This window comes from Lissotriton vulgaris, chromosome 1_1, assembly GCF_964263255.1.
Source record: "Lissotriton vulgaris chromosome 1_1, aLisVul1.2, whole genome shotgun sequence".
Classification (NCBI taxonomy): domain Eukaryota; kingdom Metazoa; phylum Chordata; class Amphibia; order Caudata; family Salamandridae; genus Lissotriton; species Lissotriton vulgaris.
In genome coordinates, this window is record NC_141685.1 from 712228943 (window position 1) to 712256393 (window position 27451).

The 27451-nt window shown below is 44.9% G+C and overlaps 1 protein-coding gene across 2 annotated transcripts in view; it reads right to left on the reverse strand.

The window, feature by feature from the left end:
* DENND1B (DENN domain containing 1B) overlaps positions 1-27451 on the reverse strand; it is a 1279546-nt gene that overhangs the window by 790488 nt on the left and 461607 nt on the right. For both annotated transcript variants that reach the window (XM_086954825.1, XM_086954820.1), the window contains exon 5: positions 19282-19401. In XM_086954825.1, coding sequence (XP_086810951.1) covers positions 19282-19401 — 120 coding nt within the window. The remainder of the gene's footprint in view (positions 1-19281; positions 19402-27451) is intronic.

Consider the following 27451-nt stretch of genomic DNA (forward strand, 5'->3'; position numbering starts at 1 on the left):
GTGTGCAGTGGTGTAGTGTGCATTAGTTTTGAGTAATGTAGTGTAGAGTGGTGCATAGTACAGTGGCACAGAAAGCAGCGGTACACAGTAGATTGTTTTAGAGTATAGAGGCACTGAGTGCAGTGGTGCAGAGTAGATTGGTATAGTGTGCAATGGTGTAATGTACATTAGTTTTGAGTAAAGTGGCGTAGAGTGCAGTGGTGTAGATTAGATTGTTTCTGAGTGGAGTGGTGTGTGGTAGAGTGGAGTGGTGCACAGTAGAGTGTAGTAATACAGGGTATAGTGAAGTGTTGCATAGTACGGTGGAGTGGCATAGGGTGCAATGCTAGAGATTAGAGTTCAGTGGTGCAGAGTAGATTCGAGTGGATTGGCTGAGTAGACTGGAGTGAAGTGGAGTGGTACAGAGTAGAGTGCAGTGGCATTGAATGCAGTGTTAGAGAATAGAGTGGAGTGGTGCAGAGTAGACTGGAGTGGTGTAGACTGGAGTTATCTGTAGAGTGCAGCAGTGAAGAGTACAATGGTGCATTATAAAGAGAAGTGAGGTAGAGTGCATTGGCACACAGTGGCGGCGGGTGCATAGGGGCGAAAGGGGCATTGCCCCACTAGCCTCGGGACGAGGATTGGGGAGGAGCCAGGAGAGACACCACACGCAATGCAGCAGCCTCAAATGAAGTGCTCACTGTGTCGAACACAAATCAAATTCTGTTTTCTTTTTTTCTAGGAAGGGACGAGGTCACTGTCAGAGACCTCCTGCGCATGTGCTGGCTGGGGCGAGGACTATTGCTCGCCCTCGAAGCACATGCGAGAAGAGTGATGCCATCCTGAAGGGAGTGGCCAGAGAAGGCGGCAAATGGCTGGTTTCAAATGGGGTGCCTATGCTGCGGGCCAGGCGACTTCAGCGGTGCGCCACTGAAATGATTGGCAAGGGGCAGGGCCGGCCCCCTCAAGACAGAGCAGTGGGTGGCAACAACCAGCGCACTCCCTTGCCTTCACGTTAGTCCCAGACCTCCTGATTGGACAACGGGAGCTGAGGGAGTGGGCTCCAGAAGAGCGCAGCTCTGACTCCGGCGCCAGGACTGATCGACACGCAGCAGGTGTGCTGCACTCCATGCGCTGCTGGCTGTGCATTGCTCGGGATGAACACCGGCACCTGCGGCAGTCACAGCACAGCACTGCAGAAGACTACAGACAGACTGGGGTGCGCAACATGCAGGTGCAATTCCATTTTGGTGCGATTCTTTTAAAAAGCATATGTCGATGTTCTGGCGAACTAAGTACGATTGCATGAGCCTTACCTTCCTGTTATCATTTAGTCCCCATATAGCCAAGGTTAAGCAATTGTACATGGACATGATCTGTGTTGTCCCATTTTCTCTCTCTGGATCCTATCATACAGAGTGTGGTGCAATGAGCCTGACATTTGCGCCCTAATTATTTCCTGCCATTTTAATAAAAAAAAATATTTTCCCCCTTACGTTACCCCCCGACCCACACCAACCCCCCAAACAGGTTGAGTTAATATTTCCCACCCAGGTAACTGTTTTAACTAAAGAAAAAAAAAATCTAAATACCCAGCAACACCGAGTGGACACAAGGGAGTTCTCCCTGGGGGGCGTGGGGAAACCGGGAAACACCCCAACTCGGAGAGCTGGGTGACCGAGGTCTATATTTTTTTTGCACAACCTGAACAGAAGCGTGCCTCTGGCATATAACATATCACCACATACTCAAATTAGGGCCCTACTCCATTTGTATTCGTGGGGCGAAGGCAAAATTTTAACATAACATAGGCAGAAACATAAGTTCACCTAGGGTTACATTTAGCCGTTGTCACTTAATGTGTGGTCAGCAACGCGCTGTCTATCAGAGCGCTTTTTTTTGTTTCCTTATCCCACCAATATGTTTAGCAAATTTTAATGCAGATTTCTCATCTGTGAAAAAGTGAGTGTCATTGTCGTGCTTAACCTTTAGCTTGACAGGATATAAAAGTGCATATGGCATGCCGGGCTGCTGTAGGACCTTCTTTGCTTGAGTGAATTCTCGGCACGCAGCCTGGACGCTAGGAGTAAAGTCTGGATAGAATGAGATATTGTTCCCTTTATAAGAAAACTGACCACGTTCCCTGGCTCCTCGGAGTATGGTATTCCTGTCTCAATAGTTTAGTATCTTGGCTAGAATTGGCCTGGGGGTTCCGCCCACCGGAGGTCCTGGTCCCAGGGCACGGTACGCTCTTTCCACGATGAACAGTTGAGATAGCTCTGTCCCAAATATTTCTTTTAATCAGTCCTCCACAAAGAGTTCAATTTTCCCAGTGGCCGAAGTCTCCGGAATACCCACAAGGCGAATGTTGTTCCTCCTTGAGCGTGCCTCCAAAGTGTAATTCTTTGCTCTTATAACTGTAAGGACTGTTCCATATTCAGTAGTTGTTCTTTGGTTTTGACCTGGAACTCATGCCCTTCAGTCTGCATGCTCTCAAGATAATCTAGTCTGAGTACTTTTACCTGGTCCATCCTAGCATTTAGGTTGTCGAGCTTGGAGTCAATCGTTTTCATACTGGCCTTCATTTCCAATAATAAACTGCAGAGGTCGGCTGCCCCACCCTCCGTGTCATCTAGGGGACCCTGCACTGCTTCCGTGTGTCTTTTGTTCTCAAAAGTCAATTTAGGTTGCTTGGCAACTGTTTTGCTCATTTTGTTAGTTTCAGCTGGGTACTTCGTACAATGGTGTTGAGATCACAGGCCCCTTGTCTCCCCCACCAAGATGAAGTGTTACGCAGCACTCTTATCGCCTATTCTCTGCTTAAATTACAGCGCAGTGCGGGCGCCCTAGTCTTCCCTAGAGGCACAACTCTTTCTCTTGCAGCTTACCAGGGCTTCAGCCGTACACGCCTGTGTGGCGCACCCATCTCCCGGAGTATATAGATCACTGTTGGGGGTGAGTCACCTGCTCAGCCCACACTCCGCATCAGCCCCTTACTTGTGGAAGTTGTCATCGTCAGCCGGGCTCGGCTCCGGATAAGCGCATAGTTCATTCTGGTTCCGCCCGCACCAGGCTATGGGCTGCAGGGCTATGCAAGCGACGTGGCTTCAACACGTTCACCAGGCCCATCAGACCTCGCCTCTCCGACTCGGTAGGAATGAGCCATTAGGCGCTGCCTATGCAGGGTTTTTCGGGCACGCTAGGTACCCCAGGAGTCTATGCAGCTAGCGGCATCGATTTTGAGTGATTTCGGTCCAGATTGCTGCAGGATAAACTACGGCCGGCAGAGCCTTCTTACAGAGCAGCCATTTTGCTGCTCGGTCAGGCCACGCCCCTGAATACTATCCTGTTTTATTGGTACCCCGTACCAAAAGAAAAGATAATCAGAGTATCATTAGCGCAGGAGATTATTTTAGCTCCAAAAGATTCCACCTAATCATCAAGGGAAAACATATAGATGTTACACATTGTGGGGCTAAGAGCCGAGCTCTGTGGAACTCCTACTGAGAAACTTTGACCACCCGAGGAGTATAGGGGTTTCCACACTTCTTGACTCCTGTCTTCCAGAAAGGATTTCATCCACTTCCCTTGCATCGTCCCCAATGCTAATCTCTTGAAAGCGGGCAAGCAGCCTGGCATGTGGTACCGTGTCAAATGCTGCAGACAGATCTAACAATACCAGGACAGCTCTACCGCCAGCTTTGAGGGAACTTTTTAATCTGTTAAGAGATTTCCAGAAGGGCAGTCTCTGTACTGTACTTTGGCCTGAAGCCAGATTGGCTGAAATGTAATAATCTATTAGTCTCAATATAGTTGGAGAGCTGGCAATTCACAAATGTTCCCAAAAGTTTAGAGGGTGCCAGAAGAAGTGGAATGGGTGTATAGTTGCCAGGGATATCTGGGTCCGAACTTGGCTTCTTGAAAAGAGGAACACTTTTGTCCTGCTTCCAGAACTTGGGTACTGTAGCAGTGGCTAAAGACTTATTGAGCAAAGAATACATAATGGGGTTGATAACATCAACCCCCACAGCCATAAGTGAAGGGGGACAGGGATCTGAAGGAGAATCCGATTTAAGAATCAAGATAGCCACTCTGGAGTCTTACAGATAAATTGTGTTAAACTCAGATAACCAACAGAGCACAGTATTTGAAGAATGAGTAAAGCTAAAAAAATCAACTTCCAGGGCCCGAGTTACGAAGAGGCTTTTCTGAATCTCTTATATTTTGGAGCTAAGGAAACGGGCCAATTGTTCACACTACATTGCAGACGCAGCCTTACTTCAAAGGCACGCAAGTGGATCTGAAAAGTCTTTCACAATCTTAAAAATCTCTCTGGCTTTATTACCTGCACTTTCTATCCTTACTTCGTGGTACTCACTGTTAGTAGAGTTTATCAGAGTTGCATAGTTCTTCAGCACATTTTAATACAGCACTTTAGTCTCCATAATATAGATGCCTTTTCATGGATTATATATATTTGTTCTTGTTTAAGAGCATCACAAAACCAAGGACCAAAAATCCTATTTCTGCTGGGCGCCTGACTTAATAGAGGGGCACATTTTTCCACAGAAATACACAACCAGCTGTCATATCCTTTCATGCCAGATTCAATGGAACCTGAAAGGGATGGCTTGTTATTATCAAGGGAAAGCAGCAGGTTATTTTGTGTAGTCATAGAAAACGTTCTGGTAAGGTGAGGAGCAAGATGCTCGGGGAATAGGTTCTGTCACAGACAAATCGAAGTTCGAGAGTCTAGGTCAATTGTATGACCTTCCACATGAGTGGTGTCCATAACCCATTGCAAAAAGCCTAAGGAAGAGATAATTTCATTTAAAAGACAAGTGTCATTATTGGGTTGAAGGTCCAAATGAATATTGAAATCTTTAAGTATAATACAATGGAAGAAGCGCAGAAGGACTTGTGCAGTAGCTTTATTAAAAGAGCTTAGGAAAGGTCCCGATGGCCCTGAGGCCTCTATTGGTTGGTCCTATGGCTGCATTTGGCATCCTGTAGACCAAGACACACATAGTGTTCTGAATTCAAATGCTTTATTAACAACTTTTTAAATATGTTGGTGTTGCCACAGTGTCATGAATTTTTAGGTCTCGGGCCTACCGTCCCGCTGCGTCAGCAGTGGGCGTGGCCCAGAGTCCTATTCTCAGGGCTTCGAAAAACGTACCTACGAATTCCAGGCTGCTCGTGCTTTTTTGTGCTTTTTTTTGGTATGTGCAATGCTATTGGTATTCGCGTGCGTGTGCTTTAGAAACAGAACAGGCAATAGGCCATAGGCGGTCGAGTAGCTCCACCTATGGCCCATTGGTGTCTGTTACGCGCACCAGAAGGCCATATCTTCAATTATCTCGGCCGTGACGGCAGAGATAATTGAAGACATATGCTGTCAGTGGCACGCCGCGCGCAACACTCGCGTTTTTTTTTTAAGAGAATTGTGAAAGCGATCACTTGTTATTAAATGTTTGATACAACGTGGTATGAGTCTGCATTTCCCTTTTCGCCATCTGTGTGGCACATTATGTGTTTGGGGAGGGGGCTGCGAGAGGGGGAAATATGCTATCCAGACACAGAGGGGCGCTGGGCTGGGGCAGTGTCAGTCTGCTCGCAGGGCATGGTTCTTGTTACACAGAGGGGCGCTGGGCTGGGGCAGGGTCAGTCTGCTTCTAGGACCTGTTAAACTGCAGCATGAAAGCGTATAATAAGTAATAAATAAATACAATGCCACATTTTCGGTATTAAAAACGCTTCTTTTCTTAATCTTTGTTGTTAGTGTCGTTTATTTCCATTTTAGTTTGCAGTTTAAAACTGTATTAAGTAGAGATTTCGAGTATAAGCGCATTTCATATCGACAATCATCGTTCATCGGACAGTCACAACTAGCATTACACAACGACAATCATAGCTCATGAGACACCTACCACGATTACACTTTTTAAGCAAGTTTGAAGAATATGGCAAAACATTTATAGACTCAATTTGCCCAGGGAGATATCTGTACTTGGCATTTAAAAAAGGAAGGGTTAATTAGGTTTCATTCAACTCTGCTCCTCTAGTTCCTAAAAACCCCTGGTGCCAGCTGAGAAAGATTCTGCGCTCTACTTTGTTGTCAGTATGTCCAGTTGGTTCAGGTTGCAGAGATTGTTCCCATCATATGCCTCCTCAAAGGAGTTTCTTTTCACTGTGCTGTTCATATGAAGTCGTAGGGGGAAAGTAAAACGAGGCTAAGCACAATTTCCTCATTTGGTACCGAGTTAAATACAAATCTTCTCAAGCTCACATTTGTTAAACAAGTTCAGATAAGTCTTCTGAAAACTGTGAGTGCAGAGTAAGTGCCATACTGTGACTGCTGAGTGAGTGCGAGAGTGACTGTGATTGCAGAGTGAGTGCAAGAGTGACTGTGAGTGTAGAGTGAGTGCGAGAGTGACTGAGTGCATGGTTCTTGCGACACAGAGGGGCGCTGGGCAGAGGCAGTGTCAGTCTGCTTCTAGGACCTGTTAAACTATGAAGAGTCACGTCCGACTTAGAAAGCTCTCGGCAGCATGAAAGCGTATAATAAGTAATAAATAAATACAATGCCACATTTTCGGTATTAAAAACGCTTCTTTTCTTAATCTTTGTTGTTAGTGCGGAACCACAGCCCTCTCCCACCCCGCCTCTGCCTTCTTTTTTTAAAACATTTAGCTAGGGACGAAATGGGAGGCCACAGTGAAAGGGTCAAAAGGTTGGGGGACTGGAAGTGAGAGAAACAAGCATTGGAAATGCAATAGGTCTCGCACCATTAGAGTTAGTGCTTTTAGAATTGTTTATGGTTTTTTTTTGTAAATGTTTAGCATTTTTGTTTACTGTAGCCAATGCTAAAGAATTACAAATAAAAAAAGCCATAAACATTTCTAAAAGCTCTAACTGAAATGGTCTGAGACCTATTGCACTGTGTGAGGGTGAGGGGTTGAGGGTGGGTGAGGGTGAGGGTGGGTGAGGGTGAGTGAGGGTGAGGGGTTGAGGGTGAGTGAGGGTGAGTGAGGGTGAGGGGTTGAGGGTGAGTGAGAGTGAGGGTGAGTTAGGGTGAGTGAGGGTGAGGGTGAGTGAGGGTGAGTGAGGGTGAGGGGTTGAGGGTGAGGTGTTGAGGGTGAGTGAGGGTGAGGGTGAGGGCGAGTGAGGTGTTGAGGGTGAGTGAGGGTGAGGGTGAGGTAGGGTGAGGGGTTGAGGGTGAGTTAGGGTGAGGGGTTGAGGGTGAGTGAGGGTGAGGGGGAGTAGTTGAGGCTGAGTGAGGGTGAGTGAGAGTGAGGGTGAGTGAGGGGTTGAGGGTGAAGGTTTGAGGGTGAGGGTGAGGGGCTGAGGGTGAGTGAGGGTGAGGGGTTGAGGGTGAGTGAGGGTGAGGGTGAGTGTGGGTGAGGGTGAGTGAGGGTGAGGGTGAGTGAGGGTGAGTGAGGGTGGGGGGTTGAGGGTGAGTGAGGGTGAGGGTGAGGGGTTGAGGGTGAGTGAGGGTGAGGGTGATCATGACGTGGCACAATCCGCTTTCGTAGAACAGAGGCTTGGCTTGGCTTGGCTGTTTCCAGGCCTCGGGCGAGACATTACAAAGACACAGGTGCAATAGGGTGCGCACTTGGCAAAGGTGAGTGCGTTCCTAGGACACCACGAACTGTGAACACACAAGAAAGGCAGCAGTGTGACGGAAGACTGTTGCGCAGAGAGGGCCAGGAGCGGCCCAAGACAAAAAAATTACCAGCGCTTTTCACCCCACATACAAACTACGGATATTTGTCGACAGCACTCAAAATGAGGATCCGAAGTTAAGCAGGACTGACACTTTTCTGCAGTTCTGCAGTTGAACATAATGTGAATGGGAAGCACTGCCATACTTAAATGAAACAGTACTGACACCTTTCAGCGGCGCTGCTGTACTTTCAAGGAAACAGTGAGTCACACCTCAGCAGAGCGGCCACACTAGGAAAGGGCAGTGCTGGCACTATTCTTTGGCAGGGCAGCACTCGTCCTCCCAGGAGCACCCTCTCACCAGTGCAGTGTCTTCTATGGGTGGCTCGCTATATATGCAGATGAGGCAGATGTAACGATCCAAGCTTCTGAAATCATGTAGTAAAGTTCACCTTTACACCACGCCACTCTCTCAAGTCAGCTGGTTCGTTCTTGGCGATCAGTGTCTGGAGGAGGCGTTTCACGGCGCTGTCTAGATTGCCATATTTAGCCGTGGATTTCCTGCACCTATATTTGTAGACCACACTTTATGAATTGTACACCCGAATTACTTGGTTGTACAGTTCACCTGCACTGGCATAGTAATTTAGCCAAACAGTATGATAACAAGCACTTTAACGCTTTTAAGAGGCACAGAAGCAGCACTTTGAAGGGAGCGTGCAGCGAGTACTCGCACCCAGTGCTCCATGTCAGACCGAGGCTGCTGGCTCGGGATGTCCGGTCTGTGCTCTTGAGAGTCACAACAGCTGCTCTGCTCAAAAGATTACCGATCCTGCAACAAGTCCCCACTTCTGCAGCTCACCCTCGTGGTTCTTAAGTGCCAGAGCCAAAGGCGGTGCGCATGCGCTAGCCTAAGCGAAACAAGCAAAGGGTACGTCCTTTCGGCTGCCATGATAGGGTCAGGAGAATATTTAATCAACTTCACCAACTAAACGGGGAAAGGAGTAATTATTCGAGCGCCTGACCGCAACATGGCCACTATTGAATGCGCATGCTTAGTGTCCCACGGAAGAAGCGCTCTTCAGAAAAGAACATGTTCTACTCATGGCGCCAACACGGAAGAGGCGGGTACCACCCGGGACTGAAACTGGAAGTAAAATCGTTAAAGCACAACTTCAGAGAGCTTGCTACTGCAGGAGTGTCAGCGAACCAGTTGTCCTAAACGAGACTCCGGTGAAGTAAAATGTAACTGTTAAAAACATCATGCGAGGTGAGCTTACCTTCCCAAAACACGAAATTTTAAACTGTAAAGGGTACTCTGTGGTAGCGTTACACAAAATACACTTTTATTTTTAATGAAGAGTACAAATAATTTTATGTTGCAAGGATAATACCGCTGTTTAGCCAATACTCAATAATTAAGTTGCGATCATTCAATGCCAGATAAGCCCTTTCCATGCGACGCGACATGGCAGGCAGGGGAGGGGGCGGAGCGGGGGTGTGGGAGGAGTGCGGGAACAGACGGCGAGGGGAGGAGAGTAGGAGGAGGAGAGTAGGGGAGGCACGGCCTAGCGGCCGTGCAAGGAGAGTAGGAGGAGGAGGGGGGAGGAGAGTAGGGAGGCACGGCCTAGCGGCCGTGCAATCAAGAAGTGAGGGGGCGGGAGAGTAGGCAAGGCAGGCGGCTGAGGGCATGTGCACGCGCTTTTAAGCTCAATGCGCATGCGCATTGAGCTTAAAAGTCACGGGCACTGCAAGGAATCGCCACGATTCCTTGCAAGTTGGACAAAGAGTGGATAAGCCCCCATAGTCTCGCTTGCTCGATGCGCATGCGCATCGACAGGCGAGACCTAACAAAAATGATGGCTCATGCTGTTTTCAAGAGGTGCATACAAGGGTCCCTTCTATATGTGAATTGTGTATCTTTTATCTCCATTTTAGTTTGCAGTTTAAAACTGTATTAAGTAGAGATTTCGAGTATAACCGCATTTCATATCCACAGACGGGCGCTGGGCTGGGGCAGTGTCAGTGTGCTTCCAGGGCATGGTTCCTGCGCCACAGAGGGGCGCTGGGCTGGGGCAGATTTCGTCTGCTTTTACCACTCTCGAGTTTCTTTCTTTTTTTTTAATCCATTTGATGGAGCTCTCCCTGTCAGCGCGTCTTCTTTGTGAACACGCCTTCGCCATCACGTGCAGCACTCTCTGTTCTTTTCATGCCTAGCCTAGTAGTGCTAGGGATCATGGAGAGGAACGGGGGCTTTGCGGCCGAGCTGGGGAGCTTAACCTTCGGGCGGTGGCAAGGAGCAGAGGGGGGCGCTGCTGGAGGGGATATTTTCGCAAGCAGTACTTAATTGTTTCTCAGCGTTGTCACTTACTTGTAGCGATGAGACTGGCCGAGTCGCGCATGAATTCACAACAAGTGTGCTATATGAAGTAATACGGACATGAATTTTGTCCGTGCGCATGAGAGTGACAGTGAGTGCAGAGTGAGAGTGAGTGCAGAGTGAGTGTGAGTGCAGAGTGAGTGTGAGTGCAGAGTGAGTGTGAGTGCAGAGTGAGAGTGAGTGTGAGTGCAAAGTGAGAGTGCAGAGTGAGAGTGAATGCATAGTGAGTGCAGAGTGAGAGTGAGTGCAGAGTGAGTGCAGAATGAGTGCAGAGTGTGAGTGAGTGCAGAATGAGTGCAGAATGAGAGTGAGTGCAGAATAACTGCAGAGTGAGTGTAGACTGAGTGCAGAATGACTGCAGAGTAAGAGTGAGTGTGCAGGAAAAGACCACACACATAAGACCACACACATACGACCACACACACAAGACCACACACACAAGACCACACACATAAAACCACATACATAAAACCACACACATAAAACCACACACATAAAACCACAAACATTAGACCACACACACACACACACACACACACACACCACTCTCACCACCACACACTCACCACCACACAAGCAACCACACACACAACCACACACACACACACTATCAACCGTCACTGCACACTTTCACCGGGCACAAACACCATCAGCTGTCAGTGCAGGCTTCCACCAGGCACACAACAGCAGACATCAGTGCACGCTTTCACCAGGCACACACACCTCCAGCCGTCTGTGCACGCTTTTACCAGGCACACACACCACCAGCCATCAGTGCACGCTTCCACCAAGCACACACACCTCCAGCCGGCAGTGCACGCTTCCACCAAGCACACACACCACCAGCCATCAGTGCACAATTTCTACAGGCACACACACCACCAGCCATCAGTGCACACATCAATTGTTATTGCATCCACAATTAACTATTGTAGCAATCGCAGTATGGTGCACTTTACTTTTAAACATATTCATCTAAAGCGCAGCATGCCACCATTGCTACAATTCCAATCCAACCCACATAATTCCACTACACAGCACTGCATACACTCCGTAACACATGGCTAAAAGACATTGCCATTTACAATGCCATTAGCTCTAACTCAAATAAATCCGAGACCTATTGCATTTCTAATGCTTGTTTTATTTCTTTTACTTTCAACCATGCTGCTATACCATAAGGCTAAAAAACGCTTACAATGCAATTAGATTTTGCATAGTCGAGACCTATTGTCTTTGCAAATGCTTCTTTATGAAGCAATTTATTCTCGCAACTGATTAAGCAGCATCCTAGTCCTGCCCATAGCAGTTATTTCATTACGTAAATCCACACCAAGTGTTGTCAACCTTGGCCAGCTGATGAACTTGCAGTTACTTCGGGTTATATAGCGCAGAAGGCCTTCTGGAGATTTCAGCCTCTGTTAAACGTACACTGATGCCCACAGGAACCACTCACAGGGTGGGCATACCATCAATCTGATTCTGTCAAATATCTCCATTCTTATGGAGGCTCTGGTGGAGATCGTTTGGTCTGATCATTGTCCTAGGCAGGAAGGGGAAAAATCTGATGCAGCTGATCTTTCAGTTACAGCATGGAAAAGAGTTGTGATTTCTGATTTTCAGGAGACCATAGGATCTTCTAGTCCTACGATATCTGGAGAGATCAATAAAGACACTATGGCAGTGAGACAATGGCTGTCTGCCACTGCCCTAGCCCCAAGAAAAACCTTAATAAAATAGAGGTGCCCTCCATCGGCCCCTTGCTTTTCCTTTGAGCTCTCCTTGGAAAGAAAACACTGTAAAAGGCTGGAAAGAATTTGGAGAAGTCATAACATAATGTATTTTTGTCAAGCACACATCAACCTAGAATTGCATCTTGGCACTGAATAACAGATGTTTATTGTTCCCTCAGACTATGAGATCAAACACAGACCCTACAATGGATGTATTAGTCCACTAAGCCATAAGACCCAGCAGACTCAGACTCAGCAGACCAGACATTACTCAGATAACGAGAAGTCATCTTATAAACAAGCATAGCTAAGAGAGGCAAATAACCAGCCTATTGAGATTTTTAACATTGTGTCTCAATGTATGGGCCCTAAAGTCCACCTCTTGAAGCTAACCTGAACCAATGCTCTAGGCTGAGTGATTTTCTTTATGATATAAGTATCAAGATGCAGATAAATACACTGTCATTAAACTCTGTTTCAGCTACCGAACCATCCCCTAAGACTCTGATGCCTTCATCTGAGGGTAAAAGTTCTGAACTGAAACTTCTGGATGGGGAAGAGCTAGAAGCGCTTTGGCAGAGTGATTACTTGACTCCTCCTTCCCCTCAGGAGGCGGTGAGAAACCTAGGGGTGTTGCTTGCTGATCATCTCTTATTAATGGTCCACGTTTCCCCCGTAGTAAAACTAAGTTTCTGGATATTGAAAGCACTGAAAATGTTTTTGGCCTTTCCTCCTTGAGGGGCTTGGAAAGTAGTTTTCCAAGCTCTAATTTTACCTAGACTGGACTATTCAAACGTTCTTAACTTGGGATTGCCAGATTTTCTAATTCAGCACTTGCCAGCAGAGCAGAATGTGGCAGCGCATCTTCTATTCAAACTCACTTGGTGAACCCCGACTTCCTTAGAGCTACTGCAGCTTTATTTGCTCCCCGTTGGCAAAATAACTTTTCTCAAAGCCTTAGTGTTAGCTTACCGTGTCCTCGATGGAAAGGGGCCACATAACCTAAGGATTCCGCAATACTGTCCTCCAAGGGCTGTTTGGTCAGCGAATACAAGGTTGATAGTGGTCAAGATGAGGAGGATTTTGATTTTTGAACCATGTTGCCATGATCTGTAATCACTAATCACCTACCTTTTCAACTCAGAAATATGGCCAATGAGACTGCCTTTTGCAAACTGTTTAAAAACCCCATCTGTTTAGGATATAACTTTAGCGTTTTTAGCCTGTATTTGCCCCAGCGCAGGGGCACTCGCTGAGTACCCGTGCACTTTACAAGTATGGTCATTCATACCTTCATCTGACAGACTGATTTTTGCGGAAAGTTATGCCAGGCTTTAAGTTAAGGGTTAAAGTATTTTTTATTGCACAGATTCTATGCCCCTGGCCCAAGAGATGCAAAGTGTCTTGTTTTAAAGCAAGCCGGCCTTAACACACTAACCTGAGATGTCAGGCATTCCCTGGTGATGTAGAACACAAGACTGCTAGCACCTACTGGGCTATTTAAATAACACACAGCCTCAAGTGGGTAGAGCCTGTGATGGTGATTTACCACCTCTGCACATGTTCCGCCCTGCTATAGACAGATCTCGATGCACTGTTTCAGATTGGTTTGGTGTGCAGTCTTCTTCCTTTCAGTACTACGGTCTTTGTTGAAGAGCGCCTTCCACTTGCGTTGGCAGTGAGGGAAGGGCATGCTTGTTTAAATTTGCCAAAATGCCAATCAAAGCCCTGCTGCACTATAAGAAACTTAGAAGCGAGCACTCCATTAATATGATGCCTTTTTGAGGTGGTTGCCCCTAGGGCCGGATTGGCTGTAGCAGGCTTTTTCCTGTTGGCCCGCCAGGTAGATGGTGGTTTTGGACACCTGGGGGGGGCATTTCTGTTATCGGGGACCTCTAACAAAAGCGACAGCGGTGGGACGGGAGTAGTGCTTTCCTACTAGCATCCCTCAACCCCCCCTATGAGCCCAATATGAATGCATCTCACACAGTGCGAAATCTAGGTAATTGTTGACACTCCAGGTGATGTGCAGGGAGGAGGTTTCTCTGCCACCACAGATATGAGTGAGTGCAGGCTCCACATCCTTGCAGGATGGAAGGCCGAAGCTGGAGCACAGACCCCTTCCTTCCACCTCACATAAGCATGGACAACAACAGGAGGAGGGTGGAAGGAGGCATTCAACACGAGGGACATCAGGAGGGGTAGCAAGATGGACAGCTGGAGGCAGGGAGGATGAGGCAGCAAATCAACAACAGTGGGAGAAGGGTGTGGGGGACAAGCAAGTCACAATGCAGAGGTGGGAGAGACGGACTGCAGACAGGTGCACTCTTATAGAGAGCTACAAGGTAAACAAGCATTTACAATGCAATAGGTCTCGCATTTTCAAAACTTTGACCTATTGGTATTGTAACTGACAATAACTATTATTATTGAAGGTTTTGAAAACACATAAATAAAAGGCATGGTCATTTACAATGCCAATAGCTCAAAATCTCGCAAATGCGAGACTTGTTGCATTACAAATGCTTGTTTTAGTTGTTGTGGGAGGAGGAAGACAGTGAGATTATATGCCTTGTGGTGTGCTCGGCACAAAGCACCAGCCCACCCCCCCACTTACATGGTTAAAACCTTTCAGAGGTTGACCGGTCTGCTGGTCAAATCTATTGTTTCCAATACATACTTCGAGTAGGCTTTTAATCAGCCCCTTGCTCATGATTGGTTTTGTTGCTTGTCTCACTCCCGCCTCCTATGCAATGCCTCTCTTTTCTTGTGTCTGTCCCAACCAGGAGTGTTTAGGTCTAACATTATTCTGATTGGATGAGCTATAGTTCCACTGCTGACGTCAGATATTGCTGTGACTATTTTCTATCCCTCTCTCTCCTTGCTCCCCCTCATCCCCTTTCTTCTCCCTCACCCACTGTCCTCTGGCCCCCTCCCTTTTAAAACAAGTTAGAAAGATGGTAGAGAACTGTGCTGAATGTCTTCTTTCAAACAAACATTGGAAGACAAATAAGACACCCTTGCATCCTGTCGCCATTCTCGAAGCACACTAGAACAAAGTAGGCTTTGGTTTTTCAGAACCTTTTCAATATTTTATCAAATTGTATAAAGTATTTGATTGTTATGATAGATTGTTATTCGAATATTATATATTTTCATTTGTAGATACTGCTTGTATTGTAACATTATTAGAGAGCAAACTAGTACAGAAGGACGACCCAAAAATTGCACTGACAATGGTACATCTTTTGTACCTGATAGTATTTGCAAATGTTTAAAGCAACATGATGTCAAATACTTAAGAGTTGCTACTTATTTCTTATCTTCAAATGGTCTTGTGGAAATAGCAAACAGAATAACGAAAGAGGGCCTTCAAACTGTGGTGACGTTACCGTTATCTCTGATGAGAAAACATTTTTAAAACCGAAATTGTGTAGTCAAGATGTGTCGCCTCCTACCACCACGAACGCCCGGTGAATCCTGCTTGCTTAGAGACCACTTCACTTTTGCTTCTGAAAAGTGCGTAGCAGGAGCTCGCGCAAGTTCCTCTCGTGCCTCCTAGTCAAATGCTCTGCGTCTTGACATACGCGCTGAGCCCCGTCCGTACAGTCTAATCAAGAGAAGGGGCGGGAGAACCACAAGTGACTCGGCGACCGGAGAGGCGACAGTCGCCGCCGTCCTACAGGAACCTCTGCCAGAGCAGGAGCAGGCGGAGCTTCCTGTGGCGCGCGCCGATGACGAAACACTCTTTTCCGGAGACAGAGGCCGCGCCCCGCGGGGAGCCCAACGGCAGTGATCTTGGAGGTGGCAGAGACCCCGCGCTCTCCCAGGGCCGGGCTGACGCGGATCTGTGCCTTGCTGAAGATAAGAACTTGCGAACAACTTCTACTCGCTTCTGAGCTCCCCTAGAGAGGTTTCATCGGCACGTACAGGACAACCGGAAGTTCGGGAGCGTCACGGCTGTCGCGCTGTGGCTGCAGAAGTCAGGAGTGGCGACTGAGCTGCAGAAGTCAGGAGTGGCGACTGAGGCCGCCGATGAGGTGAGTGGGGCTTAGTTGTAGAGGGGGGTGTGTGTGCGCGTGTGTGTGTGCGTGTGTGTGTGCGTGTCTGTGTGTGTGTGCGTGTCTGTGTGTGTATGTGTGCGTGTCTGTGTGTGTGTTCAAGGGGGGGGCTGGCTGCGTGTGTGTGCCTGTGTGTATGCGCATGCATGAGTGTGGCTGTGTGTGTGTGTGTATGTGTCTCTGTGTGCGTGCGATTTCGAAAGCCTGACTTGCTCTGAATGTTGGACAGGGGATGTGCACGGCGCCGGCCTGGACGTGCGCGTACAGGCGATGAAATCGCCGATGGAAAGCGAGTGCCCACCCCCTGTCCTCCATTCACGGCAAACCCACAACAATAGGTCTTTCGCTGGAGCAGCGCTATGCGCTGCTAACAGCAGCGAGACCTAATTAAAAAAGTACCTCCTGAAACATACAACCAGTGAAAGGACACTGGCCACCGACAGGAATCTGTAAGTGGTCCATGCACCACAGAATTACAAACACACAAAGAGAATGTGAAAATGGCACGTGCTGACCAACAAAAAGCAAATAAATAAGAGAAACGATGAAGCCCTTTTTTGTAAGTTAACAAAATATCTCTCAAGTGATTGCACATGCGCTGTCTCAGGTGAGATTGAGTAAAGGGATAGCTGTTTTATAGCTTCCTTGTCAAATGGCCCTAAGTAATGTTAATACCCACGATTAACCTGGGATTTTTTAATCCAGCTGCGCTTTGCATTCCATTTCTTTAATATCACAAAGATAGACCTACTCTATAGATATTGGCAGATAAAGTGATGTTATAAACAAGCCCATGCAAGCTTTTCAATCAAAGATTTTTGGGTACGTTAAAGCACTTCTGCAACGGTTTGAAAATGACAAAACTTACACTTCTTTTTAGTTTGCCAAAATACCAGGAGTTAAGCAGCAGGAGTGCGGTGGTGGCAGCACACGTGTATTAATCAGTAGGAGTGAACAGGTCTTTTTACCTTTGGCAGTGGAGTGAGTCTGTGTGCTTAACTCACCCTTGGCCTACATCGGTTTGGTGTGTAGTGCTGCTCAGTGTGTGTGATATACATTTGATGGGTGTATATGTGCATATGAATGGTACATTACCTTAAGGATGTAGTACTGTGCAGCACATGCATTCTATATGCAAGTCCTGGGTGTGTGTGTGTGTGTCAGTGAATGTTACAGTACATGGAAGACTCTGGGTTCCATTTTTGGGGAACCCAGAGCTGCCTCAAGGAACAGGAGGAGACACAGCCAATATTTTCCACAGAAGTTTGTACTTATATGACAAAACAAAATATTAACTGGGCGGTCGATACCTACACAAGATCTTATTGCAACTTGCTAAACTCATGAGGAGCTGCTGCAAATAAGAAAACGTGAGAGAAGGCACACACCACTAGGAAGAAAAAATGTATAATCATTTCACTGAATTAGCAGAAAGCTATTTTGTTAGAAGCAAATAAAAGAACAAGAGAAATCTATCGCTATGCATAGGGCAAACCACTTTTATGAAATTATGAAGCGGAGTCAGAGACCATATTTTATTTATTTATTTATTTTATTGAACTTATAATGCGCAACAGCTACCCGCAGTGGGTTTCCGGGCGCCAGGGATAGACAAAAGTAGAAAGAGAAGGCACAACAACAGTACAATGAACCAGCTAGAGCGACAGGATAGATCTATTGGAAGAGTAGAGTCTTCAGTTTTTTCCAAAAACAAAATAAGTCGGTCTCTGATTTCAGGGCGATAGGTAGCGCGTTCCAGGATTTGGGGCCTAGATGGGAGAAGGACCGACCCCCCATCTTTACAAGTTTGAATCTTGAATCATATGATGGTTCTTGGTTTGATTGCACGTTTAAGTTTATTTATAAATAAAAACAAATAACTATTACAGTTCATTTCACCCATGACAGTCTGGTTGGTTACAAACGATAGCAAACCATAAAACAATACTTGAACTAAAGAATACTAAAGCCTATATAGCCTTGGTGTCTACCTACTTTTTTTAGCTAAAAGTTTTCTTTTTTTTTCTACATACCTTAGGTTACCTCTGCATGAGGTAAGAGGGAGGCTGTAGGAGATATTTAACCCCTTCCATGCTGATGACGGAACCGCTCCGTCATCAGCTACAGTTGAGCTGTGCTGATGACGGAGCGGTTCCGTCATGGCCCGGCCGCCGCGCCTGCGCGGCGCTGATTTCGCGCCTGCGCGGGCGTTCTAATGAGCGGGGCGGGTCATGACGGAACTGCTCCGTCACCAGCACAGCTCAACTGTAGCTGGTGACGGAGCGGTTCTGTCACCAGCATGCGGCGGCCGCGCGGCCGCCCCGCCCCTTTAGCGCTGCGGCGGAATAGCCGCCGCAGCGAAGGGGTTAAACAATTCCCTAAAACTGCACTCACGAAACGCTTAAAGTAGACCTACATGCATACATATGCATGCTCTGCCAATTGGAGACATGTTTCCGCAAAACTGTATGTCTTACATTAGGCATAAATAAAGACTACAAATTAAAAAAAATATAGTCTATCAATAAGGAACCAAGATGTCAGTTTAGACCCCGTCTAAATAAAATATGATTTTTTTTTGTGTGCCAATGAACTGTCAACGTCTTTGTTAAGGGCGCATATAGTTACTGTGATTATATACATGTATTGATTATATGTAATCATATATGGATATGCAAAGATACCGGTGTCTGTACACATATGCTGAATGCATGCGGGTGAGACAGTTCTATCGAATTCAAGGAAAAGGCTCAGGCGCAGTCGGCTAATTGGCACCGGGAGAGCCCCACCATTGAATTGGATCCGTTCCTAATTATGCGCCAGTTGTTCCAGCAAGAAAGCAAAAGCAACCTGAGCTCAACCACCGTGCAACGCACAAGAAACCCTGCATAATACTTTCAAATCTCATTTTGCCAGTCACATCTTCCCCAGCAAATGTTATTTCCATAATACAGCAGAGGTTATGCAGATTTTGAGGGGAAAATACGTCTGAGCAGTATCTATGGGAGTGAGTAGGCTGCGGTTATTAATGAGGGCGCTGAGAGCATCCTTCCTTTTCCAACCCGCTATAGCTAGCTAGCTACAAGCAATGGTGTTATAACATCACCACCCTCCTAACCGTGATTCATCTTGAAACAGGTAAGGCAATCAGAATTAAGTTCACAAATAACCAACAAAAAAGAATATTGGAAATTGACCAAACAACAAGCTGGGTTTGAATGAATAGAAAGAAGAAGGACCTCAAAGCACTGCTAAGAAGCAGAACAATGACATACAGACTATCACAACTGCTTGAAACACTTCCCCAATAAACTACCGCACACCAAATTTTAATGCTCATTAACAAACCATGATTGTCTTTGGTTTATACATAGTCAACCATGGACAACCATAGTAATTGAGGGTTTCGATCATTTGATTGGTGTGATTCTGGTCAGGCTTAGCTCTCCTGTGGCTCACCCACCTTAATATGCAAAGGCAGACCTTCCCTCCTGATGTCAAGCGGCAGAACCCAAATCTCTGCTTGCTCTCAATATCCGTAAGAACGAAGGTAAAGTGCTGGCCCACTTGGTTCTGTAACAACCTGCACAGAAAAAAACACAGAGAAGGTAAAGTTAAGCACCATGAAATTAGAGTTAATATAAAACAACACAGGTACAGACATATAGGCAGAAATAGTCACAAAGGCAGCATTTTCAAAAACAAAAAGACCAACGAGCAGAATTAGAAAGGGGGACCGGGAGGAACAATACAGAACACCCAGAAGGAGTCAACCAGAAAGCAAGCAATCACATCCCAGCTTCAACTCGCGCTCTCAATATGTTTTGGGAGTTATTTAGCTTATGTTTTGGGAGCTAATTGCTTCCTCGGGGAAAACGGAAGCAGCTGCTAACCAAAATGTACTGCATATAAAATGTTAGGTGATAATGCAAGATTATTGAGCTTCTATGAATTGGGATTTTCATAAAATGGAGGAATCTGAATTTTAACACACGATAACGATTTTCAAACCAGGAAATCCCCTTTAAAATAAGTTCTCACGCTATTTTTCGACCACAAAATGCACAAAGACATTTCGTTTTTGATTTCGTGAATTGTTTTCTGTTTTTACTGCTCTATTGTTTACTTAGTTGTATACAAAGGGGGAGATTTACCAAATCTTCAAATCTTCACTCAACGCAGCGCGGCCTTCGGCAGGGCTGCGCTGCGTTGCGTGACAGGGAATCAGCAGGAGAGCGCCATATTTTCTAAGATATGGCTCTCTCCTCCCCCTTCCCTTGCACCGGGGCTGTTTACAGCGGCCGTGTGCCACACACGACTTAGTGCCATAGCGCTAGGGTGCGTGCATTAGTCTAGCATAGGTTTGTACAGGAAGGATGCACTTCCTGTACAAAATACTACGGATAGACCTGAGGGAAAGCTTTTCCCACTTTGTATGTGTACTGCACAGTGCAGCACGCATGCAAAGTCGGTAAAGGAAGGAGAAATGGAAGCATTTCTCATTCCTTGCACCTAGTTTAAAAGGGCGCAGTTTTCTCACGATAAAGCCAATTTACTGTATTTAGTAAATTGGGTTTAGTGTGAGAAACCTTGGGTGGTTGCATGGGAACGCAACCGCACCACCCTTGGTAGGCCACAAAATAATGCGAAGCAGAGCTATGCTTTTACGTTATTTCCAGTGCTAGTTTAGCGCTGGAAAGTGAATTAGGAAAAAAAGATTTTGTGTCGTTTTGCGTCACTTTTGTGAGCCAAACACAGCGCAAAATCTCTGTAAATCTCCCCCAAAGTGCCCAGTTTGGTCTTTGAGAGTGCATAAAACAGTTATTCTTAAAGTGTTTCTGAGGAATTCTCATTTAAGATACATCCAGCATGTGGATCTAAACTGAAGACAAGAAAAGATAAACCTGTGATGCTGATTATCTGCTATGATAAGTTACGAGGTGCAGCAGCTTTAAGTAAAATGCACATCGTAGGACTACAAGAAGGGGTGACGGGCCCATAAAATAAGAACACGTGTGAAAATTAAAATATTCCTGTAAATATTTTAAGAAGCTCAATTTCACTCTTTATCAAAGATTGGATAACATCTCCCGAAAATAAACTATGTAGATTTTTACAAAGCACTAATGCACACAGTATTATGATGGCTGTACTAGCCGCAGCAAACATGTGTTGTTTAAAGTAAGCTAATGGCAGAATATTTATAAAGTAGAGATGTATACTAAATCCTCTGGTACTCAAAAATCATCAAGCAAAATACAAAATAAGGGGTCATTGTGATAAAACTGCAAATCACTGTTTATGTAATAATGCCATTCAAATGTCAAAGCCCCATCTCAGTAATCCTAAACAGACTAAAATTATAGTTATGTACTACCTATTTCTTTTTCAAAGTTGAGGACAGTCAGACACTTGTTTTTGATAAAACAGAAAGAAACATTGTACGATATAGGACAAATAGCAAAAATACTTCCATTGATTCCTGATGAATGTTTTAAGAAGGAAAAACCCCAAAAGCTTGGAATTAGAACTCGAATTCAAGACGTTCCATAAACTGCATTGTGTTTATGACTTCCATATTTGGAGTTGCATAAGCATTCTTAAAGCTGGGTGTAGGGCTATCTAGTCATGTTCCCTTGAATTACTTCCTAATCCTTATTCATTCTAACGGCGGATCTACCCTCCATTTTGCTCAGAGGAGTGAAAGGCCTAAATCTAAAACTACTGATTTCATTTTTTAGGTCTTTATTTTAGGTCTTGCTACACAGGCAGCTCTAAGTGTCTGTTGCAGACCTACATTTTCAATATTTTTGTCTCATTCCAATGCTTGAATGAGATTATCTTCAATCTCAGGTCTCTGCTGTTGATTTGATGTTTTTCTTCTGAATTTGTGTATTTACCCCATCTGGGAGCATTTCAGCCTCACAGTGTTCTCACTGGGAGACTTGTATCCTTCCACTGTTGATTTAAGGAAACTATTTTTCATTCAATGGCTATCCAGTCTCACTTTCTCTTCATTCTCTGTTTCCTTATTAGTTTTTGCATGCTATCATTTAATCTGGAAACCACATTCAACACATAACAATAAAGAAAACTTCAAATAACAGATAATGATTGCTCACTTCTACATATAAGTGCATAAATTAGTTAAGCATATGGGAGTCCCTTCTTCTGCAATATATAGGAATGCAATTAGAGCCATGAGAATGCTTATCATCACAAACCAGCATTCTCAATGCTAAAGCTTGCTATCTTCAAACCAAGATCCAGAACCCTCTTAATCGACCCAAAGAACAATTTGAAACTACGAAATTCAATATCAAACCCATGGCAGGCTTGTCTACTGGTTTCCAAAGAATTACATTTTAAAAAAAATTCCTCAACAAAGTGAAACAACTCAAAGTCTTCATACCCAAATCAACATCAGTCCCTTTCATACCATCCTCCTGCTCATAATCCGCAGTCTAAATCTGCATTAATGTCTAAACTGCAGTTAAGCAAAATCATCACAGTTCTGAAACATGCCTTCATATGAGGGCCTTATTCAACTATCCATTATCAAAAGCAAGTATGGTGTCAATTATTTTAACTTCTCTTTCCAAGAAGATATCTTCCCAAATGCACTAAAAACTGGCAAAATTTCACCTGTATTGAAAAGGCAAATCCGTCATTTCTTGCCCATTATAGACTGATCACAAGCCTTCCTTGGATTGGTATGGTAATTGTGAAACATGTATTAGACCAACTGAATTCAGTGATAATCAAAATGTGCTTACTAATCATTCTACAAATTAAGGTTTTATAAAGTTTGCAGCTCTGTAACTGCCATACTAAAAATTCTTTAAACATTAATTCCATTCTAGATAAAGGTGATGCCTGTCTTCTGGTCTTGCTCTATCATTCAGCAGCCTTTGATTTCACATGTTACCAGAGGCTTATCGACATTCTGGACTGCCGAATGTGCTTCCATGTAACAGATCTTCCTTGGTTCAAATTATTCTTGCCATAACACAAACAAATGATAAAGCTTGGACACTTCTCCTCAGGCTCTGATTAAATTACCTGTGGAGTTCTGCAAGGATCAGTCCATGCTCCAACTTTGTTTAATTTATACATGGACCCTTTGAAAGACAGAACGAAGAATTTTGGTCTTGCAATCCTTCAATATTCAATACGATGACACCCAAATGTATGTGACAATCTCTTCTATCAATAAGATACACATTCTAAAAAATTGCATGTCAGGCTTTTGTTGATGAATGAATGTCTTGCACCTTCCTAAAACTTAACCCCAGAAAAAACAGAATGTTACCTACTTCATCATCAGCAGAAATCTAAATTGGACCACAACTGGATCTTATAACTTCAAACAATGGATTGCAGATCGTCTCTTGCCTCTGAGGCTAAACCCGTCATCAGGCTAGACTCACATCTTTATAGATCCTCTTACATTGAGCACACCATAAAATCTGCAAGAGCTACTCTCTAATTCCTCAAAACGTAGAGCCCCTCCTAAAACAAAAAGGCTTTTGTCTGGTCATCCATCTGTCATATCACAACCTTACCATGGAAATTACTTCCTGAAGGTATCAATATATCATTCTTGACTTACTTTACTGCCTTTATGGACTCAAATGCCAGACTAGCCTCTAGTGCATCACCACAACGTATCATAAATTACACTGGCTAACCATTGAAGAAATAATTAAATTCAAGTTTGCTTGAATCACGTTCACAGCCATCCATTAGCAAAATCCAGCCTACTTATCATCTTTGCTAAAAATCTTTGGCGATTGTTAAAAAAAAAACTCAGGAACAGCAAGGGTTTCATTCATGCTTGAATCGAAGTAGTTCAGGACACAACTTGTTGTAACCCAATCCTTTCCCGGCACTTCCCTATTTCTTTGGAACCTTTTACCTGAAGGCATCCATCAAAACATGATCTTTTCAAAATCCTACAAAAAACGACATAACCACCTGCTAAATTTCTACTTTGTTACATAAATACTATTCTGCATATTTTTCATCTTCTTTTTTCTCTACAATCCTCTTGCGCTCTTTTCCTTCCCGAACTCTTTCCTGATAAACATTTTCTCACATTTCCTAATGGAGACCTATATGCCACACATCTGTTTTCCCTCCTCTTTTTACAGTCATCCCTCACGCTGCCTGCTACCTGTCCCAGTATCCAATATCCTCTAATGTTCATTGATGCCCTATATTCTCTGTCGCTTCTGTGTGTTCTCCTGCTCCCTCCAACCTATCCTCTAATCCTATCAACCATCTACCCCTTTGTTCAGCTCTTATAACTTGTCTTTCAAATCTTCCATGTTATTCCCGTCTGTTCACACTCTGATTTGCTCATTTGTTCTGCCACTCTACTACTCTCTTTTGGACAATTGTATTTTTGGTAGCATCTAATTGTTTTAGTGTTTCTTCAGTTTCTATTCGGAAGGGTTCCTGCTCTCCACTGCTGTTTAACTCGTAAAGTGAAGTGTCCCAGTCTGGGTTGAACTGCGCTTGATAAAACTGTGAACTAATAAAACCAGAGTAAAAATCAATATACTTGTGAAAGTTGACATGCACATTTTTTGTTGAAGCCACACCCTCTTTGCAGTCAGACTTTTTCAAAAGTAAAGCACAGTCAACTTTTTGCCATTGTTTCTTTTCACTTTTAACAAATGGGAATCTGCTCTCTGGTATCTTGAAAGAGCAGAAGTAGACCCCTCCGGGGCCTTGAGTAATTGTATAAAGTCCAGGAACCTAATTACAGGAAGAACATATGTCTGGCTCCAGTGACCAATAATAAAAGCCTAATCAGCTACACTCTGTTTCACAAAATGATGCGTGTCTGACTGCAGGGTCCTCTAGTAATGGCACACTACTGCTTGCTGTTGGAGGCATTTTTTTCTGACACCAAGGACCTTTAATAATGACCAATGTTACTGCAGCCTGTTAACGAAAAGCATTTCTGTCTGACTCTAGGGACTTCCAGTAACAGCCTGAGTTAATGCACCATGTTTTAGGAAGCTCCTTGTGTCTGACCACGTGGCCCTCTAGCAAAGACCTAAGGTACTGCAGCCTCCTGGAGAAAAGATGTGTTTTTTTACCAAAGGGCATCTAAGTAATAACTTATGGTGCTGCAGCCTGGTTTCAGAAGTGGTCCATGTCCCACTCCAGGGACATCTAGTGATGCAGCCTATAACAGAAAATGATTTATGTTTACCTCTAGAGATATTCTTACAATGCAATACCATTTTACTTTTCACAGTTGAGGGCAGTGCATACAGTTGGACTTCCTCTGCTCTCTCCATTCTCATTCTCTCCATTCTGGCCAGCTTATTTCTACAAACAGGTTCCAGGTATTAGCTACGAATGTTAAGATGATTTCTTCCGCAAAATATAGGAATGCATTTGGAGCCACAATAATGACTATCATAACCCAGCATTAGCATATTTATTTAGGACACAGGAAAACGAGTAAACAATCAACAAACATGTAAAAGTTAACATTTCATCGAGCCTGCCTAAAATAATAGTAGAGCGAATGAACTGCCATCGTTTTTTTCCACTTTCAACAAATGAAAATTGAGAGCATCTTCTCTTTTCATAATTCTCTGCTCTTCTAAAGAAGCAGTGGTGGGACTTTGAGTAACTGCATTAAGTACCACAGCCTGTTTACAGAAATAATATATGTCTGACTCCAGGGATATCTAGGAATGAACTATAGCATACCTCTCAAACATTTGGTACAGCTTGGAGGATACAAATCAGGCCACCAGGCCATTGACCCCATCTAGATCACCTGAAGTGATATCACATGATTTATGACATGAGGAGCTTTGCACACGTATCCAGCATAGATTATTAAACATGCGGAATAAGAGCGACAAAAAATCACTCCACTGCTCTGGGATAGCAGTGGCAATGCCCACAAATCATTTGTCAACTTCGAACCATTCACCTCCCTTTATTTCCTCCCTTTAAAAGTCCTGGTAAAGTTTAGGCCTCTTCGTCACAAAATTTATAAATGTGCTATTCTTCAAATAACAAGCATTTGTCAAATGTATGCATAATACTGGTTACCCTCTGTACTGGTTTCAAAAGTACAAACAACTGGGGGGTGCATAACCAAATTATGCTCCAGCTAAGCTGTTGAACACTCAGTGGCAGTGGCTCCTCTGCTAAGGCGGAGGAGCATCGCCCCACTGCATTCTGGGCAGTGTATAAGGAAAAAGAAAATCCTAGGGGCCTCATTACTATCGGTCGGTAAGCATTCCAACCGTTTCTTGTCGGAATCGTTTCCGATCAACTCGGGTTCGGGGATTCCGACTGACCAATTACGATGTTTACGAGCATCCTTCGGTCGGACTCCCATTGACTTGAAAGCGAGCCTGTGTTTCGACTGACAACACAGGCTCCCATTGAAAAAAGGGTGGTTGCGGAAAACCTTGCACCCTGTGGCGGGCACCCCATGGTGCCTGCCACACTGATCATGGTTGTAAAAAGGCGTACCATGGGTACCCCCATGGGTCCCAACTGGAGGCCTCCGGGTGAAGGGGGGCCTGCTTACGGGTCCCCAAAGTCAGTGTCCGAAAGCTGTTTTGTGTCAGACAGACCGATTCGGAAAGGCTGTCCAAATCAGACATCGTAATAGGTCGGTCGAATACACAGTCCATTAACCTGTATGATTCGGCTCCGAATGACTCTGAGTTTCCGAATGCCGGAAGGAACCGAGTCAGAATGACCAAACGGTTACCTTTCCATTGTAATCGGTCGGAAATATTTCCGAGTCAGTTGGAAACATAGGTTCCGACACTGGTTAGGAAAATCTGAAAGCCGTTTGGAGCCTTTCCGACCGACATCGAAATAGGCCCCTGCGTTATTGTCATTTATTTTTCCAGTTTAATAGGGGCGGGGTTGGCTAAATCACAGCCAGAAAGGGGAGGAGTGGTGGGCACTTAAGTGGGCACAACTGACTGGCTGCCATCTTGGCCCAACTAAGCAGTCATGCTCACTTTGCATGTACCCCACCAGGCTCTAATGCACAGCCTCCCACTGCCTGTCTGAGTGCCAAATCACAGCACTCAGACCAACCGCAATGCTGCGTTGAAGCCGCAGTCGAGGAGGAAGGCAAGTCATTTTTATTTTATTTTCCTAACCCAAACCCCTCCCCACCTGTGATACTTGGTGACAGCCACCACTCTGAATACTCAACTACAAATGTAAACCAGTGGGTCTTTAACACCCAGAAAGCCAATGACCAAATGTGTATTACATAGTGCCTAAATGGTATGAATGTTTTTATTTATGGACTGTATTGACATTAAAGGAATTTTCTTTGTATAGATGAACAAAATGTATGTGTGCATTTTATGATTTTTTAACCGAAATAAAAGCTGCCTGATTAACTATTACACAAAAACAGGTTCTGGCTATAAGCTCTAAGGAGCAAGATATGGTGGAGCTTTAGTCTAGCGATTGGGCTTCAGTGTATGAACAATGTATGAACAGTCCAGCCCGAACTGCCAAGCCATGTTTTCCCTGGACAGGGAACAAGCATCCTGGGACCGGTTTCTGACTGATCAGCCAGGCAAGCTTGAATCCAGTGGCAAAGTGAGCAAGGGACCCAT